The 10610-nt window shown below is 43.3% G+C and overlaps 1 protein-coding gene across 2 annotated transcripts in view; it reads right to left on the reverse strand.

The window, feature by feature from the left end:
- Positions 1 to 7704, reverse strand: part of MNAT1 (MNAT1 component of CDK activating kinase) — a 154227-nt gene extending 146523 nt beyond the window's left edge. For both annotated transcript variants that reach the window (XM_044436430.1, XM_044436429.1), the window contains exon 1: positions 7505 to 7704. In XM_044436430.1, the coding sequence (XP_044292365.1) occupies positions 7505 to 7593 (89 nt within the window). In that variant the 5' untranslated portion in view covers positions 7594 to 7704. The remainder of the gene's footprint in view (positions 1 to 7504) is intronic.
- Between the last annotated feature and the right edge of the window lie 2906 nt (positions 7705 to 10610).

Here is a 10610-nt window from a genome sequence, read left to right on the forward strand (position 1 = left end):
AATTTTGACCTCAACCCTAAACCACTTACTACCAAGAACTTGAATTCAAGTCAACAGGAACAGTAAAAGTGAGCCTTCACTAGCTGACAGTCAAAGTGCTCAAATCAAATAATCAAAAGCAGCATCACTGTTGGTTTTGGCCCATTTCTCAGTGCCAAACTCATCTATCCCAAGACTTCAGCATTTAAGGTAATCTTTATGGTACAACATCCTTTTCTTGAACTGTAGCCAAGGGAGATGTCAAAGTGATCAGACCTTCTATTTTTAAAACTGTACATCTTAAAGATTGCAATTCTCTCTCTTTCAAGATCACATTTGCAGCTGATACAGCCTTGCGGAATAGAAAAGTGCTGCATTCGCTCTGGAAACGCATCTGACCTTCAAGGAATACAAAACAGCGGCGCTCCCCAAACCTCTGACAGCTGAGGCACACTTTTTCTTCTTCCTGATTTTTTTTTTTCTTCCTCATGTGAATACCTCGTGGGGTTCTACAGAGAGGATCTCCTGACTGCTCCGGTCTGATGGAACTCATAAGGACATCAGAAGCTGCCTTATACCCGGTGAGTATTTCTCCATCTGGCCCACACTGATTAGAGGTGGCTCTCCATGGACGGAGGCAGAGAGCTCTCCTCATCTGCTACCTCTTCCGCTACCAGCTGAAGGCACCAGAGATCAAACCCGAAACCCTCTACATGCAAAGCATGGCCTCTATTACTGAATGAATCTCTCCTTCCAGTTGCTCATGCTGACAGCCAACAGGCAATCTCCTCAATGGGCATGTAATGTTGTTGCCTTCCTGCACTGGGAGTGACTGGGTGAGCTATGCACTTCTCATGCTCATAAAGGGACGGCAGAGGAAAGACAAGTTGTCCGATCCCTTCTGTGACATCCCACTTGCTTTCTCTGCTATAGAGGAAGAAAAGCCTCTTCCTCTATAACTGATGGTGTAGGACAGTAAATTTTCCAGATCTTTCTAAGCCCATAGAAACATTTCCATCACACAAGTTCATCGATAACAAATTGCAAATACGGTATTAGATAAGCTTGGCTGTTCCAAAGTTGAAGACGAAAGGCTGTCAGCATGTCATGCACAGTTCTTTGGGGTTCTTAAAATTTGTGTGTCAACAGTTTCAGTACCTTTGTTTGTGTTTATTTCTTAAAGCAGATTATGTTAGGGAAGTACATGCTCTTCTCTTTGCATTGTTATTAATATTCTGATAAAAATGACTATTTAATACAATGTTTAATCACACTAAATATCCTGTTTTTCCACTGAAATAATACTGGGATAAAAGCACCAAAAATTAGCATGGAATACTTTTATTTTAGTATTGTTGTTTACTAAATGCAAGAAAAAATAAACAAGATAAATTAGTTAGGGCAGAGGAAAATTTTCCAATGCAGCCAACATTTCCTTATGCTAATTGCATTTTCTAATTCAAAGTTTTGTGAAAATCACACATCACTGTTCCTAACCAATACATTGCAAGCGAATTGCAGGGAGTAAGAAAGATGGCTGCTTTGGGCGCTCATTCTCAGGGACTGCTGGCTGGGCTTCAGAAGAATCGGAATCAGAATGTGAAGCAGAACTGGGGGGGTGTCTGGGAACGTGGGCCAAGCCAAGAATCTGAGATGAGAGAGGCAGAGGCGCTTATCTCAAGGGCAGACTCCCCAGGTGGACAGGCAGTCCCTGGGAATGACGAAGACGTACAGCTGGTGGGAGGTGACCCATAGCAGAGGAGTTTCTTAGACACCGACAAAGTGAGCATAGCCCTTTCTCCCAGGATGTACGTATTGTATGTGTTGTGAGCCGCCCCGAGGCTTTGTTGCGATGAGGCAGCATAGAAATGTTTTAAATAAATAAATAGATAGATAGATAATAAATATCCCAAGCAGAGGAGGGTGGCCCAATTAGAGAACTGAAGCACAAGAGGTGGCAGGCTTTGCTTTCAGGTATGTTCCTAAGCAGGAGGTGAATACTAGATTGGGTTCGATAAACTGCTCTGTGCATGCTCAGGGATTCCTACTGGGTGTTTCATGCAGTTTGGTCAATAAAGAATGCTTTGCAAGGAAAACGTTTGGTCTGTGGGTTTTGAATGTACAAAGGCAGAACCCTGGCTCACATCAGTCGCTCCTCTGCCAGTCCACTGGGTAGAATTTGCTTCTCTCAATTTCTATTTTTACCAAGCTGGCATAAGGCTAGAGGTCTGCATTTGCACGATGGTTTTCTATCCTCCATGGCCAACAGGAAAATGCAGGTTAGTAGCCTCATCGAAGGATCTACAGCCTACTTTGATGAGCTTCTTTACAAGACTATTATAGCTGTCATCTAACAATACAGGATAACTGGCATTGCCCAGGCTCACATTCTGAGAGCCAGTGTTGTACAGTAGTTAAGAGTGCAGGACTGAGACTCAGGTGACCATCTGGGTCACTTTGGGCCAGTAACAGTCTCTCAGTCCAACCTACTGTACAGAGCAGAAGAAGAGATTTATGTCAGCCACTCTGAATTCACTGTAAGAAAAAAAGGTGGGATATAAATCTAATTTTCATACACACACCAAACATGCCAAAACCAAAACATTCCTGGGATACAAAAGTACCCCAGAATATCAAGAAGATATTTGGGGTACTTTTATTCCCCAAACACAGGACAAAAGAAGGTTCAACACAGATCATCTTGGTCTCTTTTTAAGGCTAAGATTCTTAACTAAAACCTCCAACAAGCAGAATTAAAATCCACGGAGGGAAGGCTTTGCCCTGTTTTGTTTTGGTCTTTTTTTTTTTTTAAGTTCATATGCCAAACAATTGTAATGCGGAGAAAAAGACAACAACCCAAGCATTTTTATGCAGATTTTTCATTTCACATAGCCTTCAGAAGGATTAAAGTTTATATAACCTGTACTTGCTGAGAGTGGAAAACCATTCTTATTTTGAAAACGCCTAGGGAAAATTTTCAGTTAGAACAAAGGCCTTTCATATGCAGCATTTTTCTAGCCTGAGACAGCTTAGCTTCACCTGGGGTCAAGAGAGACCCCAAATGCTGTTAACAGCAGTTTTTGTTTACACAGAATAGGAATAGAGCCCCTTTAGAAAGTTCAACTGACAAGACAGACACACCTTTCTCTATGGCATGGGGAAAACATACATTGCAAAGTAGCTGAACAACAAGTCCAATTATTAAACAGTGCTGCATATATATTTATCCCCCATGCAAGACTCTGGCCCCTAACTTTTGGAGACCATGTGGCACATTTTACAAGTTCCCATAAATCTCTTTTCCACAGTCCTATCAACATAACATTCATGGGATACAATTTTCCTTGTGCAGGTATTTCCTTTCTTTCTTAAATGCCTGTAAGATGCACAATAAATGTAAGGTTTCCCAAGCAAGATTAATTTCAGGCACTGAAACTTAAGCAGGAAGTGTAACAGATCGACTTAGTGGTCTCAAATAAAGGCAGGCAGGCAGGCAGGCAGATACCTAAGAGAGAAAGTTAGGCACCGCCAAAGCAATCAAACATTGCCACGCTCATTCAGGACTTCTCTCCCTTTGAGTTAGAACAAGGACAAGATCCAGCCAAAGTATACTATATTCAGGCCCTCTTAAATAAATGCCAAATGTAAGCACCTGTTCAACTTTCCCACCAGAAACAGGAAAGCTTGACTTTGGCTAGAATGTACTTTCATATGGTAGCCCATCTTATGAGAGCTATGTTTTTAAAAAATGAAATAAAGAGCAATAGCTAAATAAAATATGAGAGAGTGCTTTTTCCCCCCTTCGGTTAAGAGTCCACTGCTCTTCTTCAGATTCTGGGCAACAATGGGGCACCTCACCAGCCTTCTACACTTCAGGGGGTTCAGTGCTATGGGACAAGCCTGGCTACCACGGTCCATTAAAATGTGTGCCCTGTGCAAATAATAGACCACAAACAGCATCTTGTTTCTCCGCAGGAAAATGTAAAAAGTCCTCTTAAGGACTTGGAACAGATTCCCAAGGCTAGTTTATACATTTAGAACAAGTGTCTGATACAGCCTTGCGGGGAATATACCACTCCCAGTTGCAGGTGGAGTCTGCAAGTGGATGAATCCACCATCACAGGAGGGGAAAGCCCTAGAACTGTTCAAATAGTTCATCAGGAGTAGACTAGATTAGAGGTTTTTCCCCCAGGTTTCTACTTTGTGTTTTAAGCACGGGGCATTTGCTTTAGTTATTATTTTTTAATGAAGTTATATGTTTAAATTATATTTTATCAGAAGAGGTATGATTGCTTCGGAGAACCATACAACACCAAAATGGTTAAACAGGCACTACAGATTAAATATAATACATTGCTAGTAATCCTAATTATGCTGCACAATACAACATTTCTGGTCAGTCTTCAACAACTATCATGCATGGAATGGAAGACAATGTATTTTGAAACTTAGCCAGCAGTAAGTGTTGTTCAAGAGATACAAACTGCCAATAAATAAATTGATTTTTTTAGAATAAGCATCTTCGGGAAGAGTAATATAAGGGCAATTCTTTTGGAACTATGGGGTCTGTTTTTTCCACATTACTGGCATAGCATAAACAGGAAGCATGTCATATTGTTCTTGATGTAGCCTGTTATAAATGACTTTGGTGTGATATTTGATTGATTTGGGCAGGGGTTCAATTAAGTTTAAAATCCATAACATTAATATGAAAAAGGAAAGAACCAATCTGAAGGGAAGTGCAGTCATTCTATTAACCTGAGCATCCCGGAAAAAGAAATCATGATCTTGTTCACACAATGTTAGGTCATGGTACAGTTTGCTGAAATCCAACTTGCCATCAAATCTGAACTCATCTCCAGAAACAATTGTTAAACAGCTACAAACTATCTGGTATATAAAGCCTTGCTTGCTTGTCATGATGTCTGTACCCAGAACCATCCCTGAAGCCCTGGCTCATTTGTATCTTGAAAAAGAGGCAACCAGTAAGAACAGCCTGAAACAAAAGGCAGGCAAAACAAGGCTGGAAGAATGCAGTAGAGAAACAAACCATAAACAAGGAAAGCAATCTGTGGACTGTGAAACAAGTCATGGATAAAGCAACAAACCATGGCTAACATAAACCACAGTTTAGCAACCTATGAATAATGTAATCTAGCCAAGCATTGCTCAATGTTGATGGCATGAAATTCAGTACTTCTTGCTCAAGACAGAATCCGTGAGGAAACACCATCATCAAAATATTCTCACAACACACATACATCAAGTGAGACACCATCACAACATTTTGTCTATTAGCATTCCTTTTTGAGGAATTCTGTGTAATATTGTTTCCTAGATAATTAATGCAGTTGCCATTTGGGTATCCAATCTGAAGCAACCCTGACTGTCTCTAAAAATATTTGCATAGCTCTGTCAAGTATTTACATCATGGATTCTATATTTGACACCAGTCCTCTATCAGAGGCCAATATTATCATCCCATATGCTGCAGAAAACAGTAACTCCTCACAGACTATTCATTAAATTTACAGCTAAGACAAAATTGGAACCAAGGAACTCCCAGCTCACACTCAACACTATAGAATCCTTGAGGCAGAGAACTCGCAAGTTCCTCTGCTTTCTTTCTGAAGACAAGTTGGGCAGACCTTTTTTACTCTTTACAATAAAAAACCTGCAATGTGACTTGATGGTATTGCAATAAATGTGCCAAGTGCTGCAGAAATTCTTAGGTAACAGCTGCAACTTAGTTTATTGCAAAGCACATCCTTTAAAAAAAATCCATTTAAGACACAATGCTATGCATGCTTGGACAGAAAAAGTGCTATAGCTCCCAGGATCCCTCCAGCCAGCCATGGACATGCTATGAATTATACAGCTTTTTTTCTTCTGAACATGGATAGGATTATTTTATACTGTTAATTTGTTTTATATTTTGAATGTATTATATTTTAATTTTATGTTGTGAGCCGCCCCGAGGCTTCAGCAAATGGGGCGGCATAGAAATGTTTTAAATAAATAAATAAATTCTATCAGTAGGTTGTAACCCCAGACATCCTTACCTAGAGGTTAAACCCCCTTTAACTCAATGGGACTTACTTCTAAGCAGACATACATAGGACTGCACTGTTCAAATACACAAAGTAGTTTCTGATGCTGAAAGAGCCCAAGAAAAGAAGCACACAAGCATTGACAAGTTCCAAAAACATTCCTAAGCAGCCTCCACTGCACCTGAACTGCATCCCCCTTTGGGGCTAAACTTGCGCCAGAGTTTGCAATGCCTAATCTCAGCCTAGAAGTAACATATGAATCAAAACAGTTTAGTGCTTCTGGCAAAGTGCAAACACACCAACCCACCAACTACAGACAGGCATTTTCCCACATCACAACCAGGAAACATGTAAGACTATTAGACACACCAGGACACCAAAACATTCACTTCAGAAATTAAGCCACAGGTCATCCCTCTCCATCATTATTTTGCTGGGCCAACATGCTCAGAGTGGGAAAATTAATCATACTAGAAGATGAATTCCACACCAAAAGAACAATGCAGAGTTTTCATAACATCTCCTCGACTAAAAGATTTATTACACTTAAGCTTTGTGGAACTAAAGTTGACTTCATCAAATGGATTAAGTTGACAGTACATTTGTGCACGCAACTCATAGATATGTAAATAAAAACAAGTTGTAACCAGCTGAGTTAAATGGAAATGAAATGCAAAAAGTACAGTCTTTCACTTTTTATACAGCTGTTAACATTTAAAATCCCACAACATCCTTGGTAGTTACATTAGCTTGTTGCAGCAAAAATATCCATTTACCCAGAAAGGTGGTTATTTGCAGTGCTTCAAACAAAGCTAGAACTCAGCCCATATCTCCTGGCACTTGAGAAACACGAACAACCTTAAGAGGATAGTGTTCACAAAAGCTCTTACCAGAATAAACCTTTGAGATCGCACAAGAACGTCTTTTTGCCACAAAAGACTAACACAGCTACCCCTCTGAAAAATGCATCTGCAGAGTGTATTTCCATCCCCTGGGATAGATGTGATATGCTCTAGGAAGTAAGAGCGTGACTTCTGTACAAACTTGAGCCTCTGAGGGCAGAACCCAACACATGTTTAACGAAAAAAAGTCCTACAACTCCCAGCATTCCCCAGCCAACCATGCTGGCTGGAGAATGCTGGGAGTTGTAGGTCTTCTCCCCTTTCTAAACATACAAAGGATGACGCCCTGAAGATGCGAACATGTGTACATTTACCTGGGGGGAAAACCCATTAATAGCACTTACTTCTGAGAAGGTACAAAAAGAATTGCAGTGTAAATTAGGGATGGGGCTGCCAGATGTCGCCAGGCTGCGACTCCCACCTCGCCTCCCCACTGACTATGCTAGCGAGGGCCTGATGGGCACTGTAGTGCAGCAACATCTGGAGGACCCCGGGAGGCTCCAGAGAGAGAGAGGCGTTAACCCCTTCGCCGCCGACGCTCCCCAATTCGCCCCTCGAGCCGACGCTACTTACAGCGTGTGCCCGCAGACGTTGACCATCAGCTTGAGGGAGGGGTTCCTGTACTTGGTGGTCTTGCACCGGGGGCAGCCCTGGTCATCCATGACGACCGCCGACCAGGAAGAGCTGCTGCTCCTGCCGCTGCCAGATCGCAAGCGAGCCCTTCTGCCCCTGCCGAGCGCTCCTCGCCTCTCGAGAGCCGCGTCCCTCCGCAAACAAGGGCCGCCCAGATCCCGCGCCGCGAAACAATAGTTCCGCTTTGGTGGCACGAACCGTTTGCTTCTCCGGCTAAGTGCTGGAAAGGGGGATGGGGAGGAGAGTAATGGACGACATCCTTGCCCGAGGGGGTCATGCCCTGAAAGGGGACGCAAGCGGTAAAGTGAAGGACTTCGGCGGCGGCGTGGGGCCAAAGCACGGAGCCCCGGTGGCTCTGTGCTACCTCCAGCAATCTGACCGGTTGCTGGGGAACATGGGCAGGAGGGTGTGCTGTTGCACTCATGTCTTGCTCGCGGGTTTCCTGGGAGCAACCGGTCAGCCACTGTGTCAACAGACGGCTGGACTAGACGGACCTCGGTGGGATACAGCAGGACTCACCTTTTGCTCTCAAATGTTTATTTTCCATTGTGATCATCATCAGAGGACTTGCTGATGGGCCCCTAATCTATTGTCCTTGTTCAGCACTGGAGTCAGTTCTTTAATGGGGACTGGACAAGCCCTGGAGGATAGGAATCATAGAACTATAGAATAGCAGAGTTGGAAGGGACCATGAAGGCCATCCAGTCCAACCCCCTGCTGTTGCAGGACACTAAATTACACCATCCCACTCAGGTGGCTGTCCAGGTTCACCTTGAATGTCTCCAGTGTGGGAGAGCCCCCCACCTCTCTAGGCAACTGATTCCACTGTCATATTGCTCTGAACCAGTGGAACCAACTTTTCCTGATACCTAGCCTGAAACTGCGTTGTCGTGACTTGATTATTCCATGTCTACATTCTGTTATCAGTGAGATCTTGACCGTCCTTTTTGTGACATTCTTTGAAGTACTTATAGAGGGATATCATGTTCTCTCTCTGTCTTCTCTTCTCAAGGCTGAACATGCCCAGTTCTCTCATCACAGGCAGGGTCTCCAAACCCTGGATCATGTGTGCTGCCTTCCTCTGGACCCTTTCTAATGGACCCATTGGAGACCAGTGGCCCCTAGTCTCATGGACTGGATGCTACCCTCTAGTAGCACTCCAATGACTGGGGAACATGGGCAAGAGGGTGCTGTTGCATGCATATCCTGCTTGTGACTCCTGGGAGAAAATGTTGGATCAGTTGGGCATTGGTCTGATCCAGGAAAGCATTCTTAGGTACTCAGTGAATTGCCCAAGCTTTCTATTGCTTTAAAGTAATTGCTCAAGCTGCACATTACCTGCTTACTTGGATGTAATTGCCATTGTCAGTTCCAGATGTGAGCATGGTAGCCTTAAAAGCCACAGCTGCAGATTTTGCTTTAAACCTGATACAAAAGGTGGCTCTTGCCCCGAAGACAAGGTTGCCCGGAGAGACCTCAAAGAAGTCAACAAAAAACCTAGTAGATCCCGTGAGATGTTCCTTTTTACCCAACAGTTTACCCCACTGTCTTCCACAGGGCTTTGGCTTAAGCAGGCGTTCATAAGATTGTAGCCTTACCATGCATTCCTATACATACTAAACAGCCAATCCCTCTATGTTCAGTATGGCTTACTCCATAATAAGTCTTAAGAGAGGGCCACAGCCTATACCTAATTTTCCAGGACTGAGTCCTATTGAGCTCAATGGGGCATTGCTCTGTATATACAGGTATAGAATTGCAGGATTAGGGTTCAAGGTTTGTAAGCCGTCCTGAGATGCCAAGGCATGCAGTGACGGGATATAAAATTTTTAAATAAATAAGGTTGCACCCAGTAGACTTTTGATATCAGAAATCAGCCTTCCCAAACTGGACTTCAGCTCTCATCAGTCTCAGCCAACATGGCCAACAGTCAGGAAAATTGAGTTTTCCAGGGCACCTGATTGGGGAAAGCAATTTAGCAATGATTTCAGTAGTAATAACCGAATTGTATGCAGATTTACTTCAAAGGAAATCCCAGTGATTTTAATGAGACATCTAAATAGTACCTACAGAGGGGTGGTGGTTGCATCTGTTGACTATTGGACTTGAATTCCAGGGTTGCTGTGAGCACAAAGCAGGACAGATGCTAAATACTCTCCATGCATCTTGAAGACTTGATTTCAAAGGGTTTGGGTGTGCCTGGCTGCCCAGTCACACTGCAAGCATATGTACTTCCCTAGAAATAAACTGCACACACTGAAGTCACTGGAACTTCCTCCCAAGTCAGCATTCACTTGGGGCCAATTCTATGCTCATGAATTTGGAGGTAAGGAAATTCCATGGATGCAGTGAGGTCTTTTTTCTGGGTAAACATGCATAGTCTCCAGTGCAGAGAAGCAAGTCTTATATAAGTAATGGTAAAGGTAATGCAAGGGTTGTGAATGTATAACTACAAGGCTTGGCTATACCAAGTTGGTGGAAGTGAGATCTTATTCTTGCCTAGACCGAAAAGCCCTAGAATTCCCAGAATTCCTCTACCAGCCACGCTGTGTTGTGCCTCCACATGGTCTCTGTAGTGTGATCAGAGCTCCAATACTTCCAGAAATATGTACACAGGAGCCAGTCCTACAAAGCTCAATAAGGTTTACCCCCAATCTTTAAAGATCAGACTGATCAAGGAATCAGGTGTATTTAAAATCACCGGGTGCAGTTCAACCCAAAGCAAGCACTTTTTAGAGGCCCACTACCCCCCCATGGGAAAAGGTTAAGCATATATTCACATTTCCCATTGAAACCAAAGGGTCACACAGTCTGCTCCTATGCATGTTTGCTAGGAAGTAAACCCAGCTGTGTTCAGCAGAGCTATTTCACAGGAATATCAGAAACACTGTTCATGGTTCTAGTCCCTGCCCAGCCATGAAACTTATTGGGTGACTCTGGACCAATCGTTAACAAGCAGTGTTGTGTAGTGGTTACAAGCACAGGTCTGGGACTCAGGAGATCTGGGTTCGAGTCCCCGCTCAGCCATGGAGCCAACTGGGTGACT

Source organism: Varanus komodoensis, unplaced genomic scaffold, assembly GCF_004798865.1.
Source record: "Varanus komodoensis strain SLA01 unplaced genomic scaffold, ASM479886v1 scaffold3, whole genome shotgun sequence".
Classification (NCBI taxonomy): Eukaryota; Metazoa; Chordata; class Lepidosauria; order Squamata; family Varanidae; genus Varanus; species Varanus komodoensis.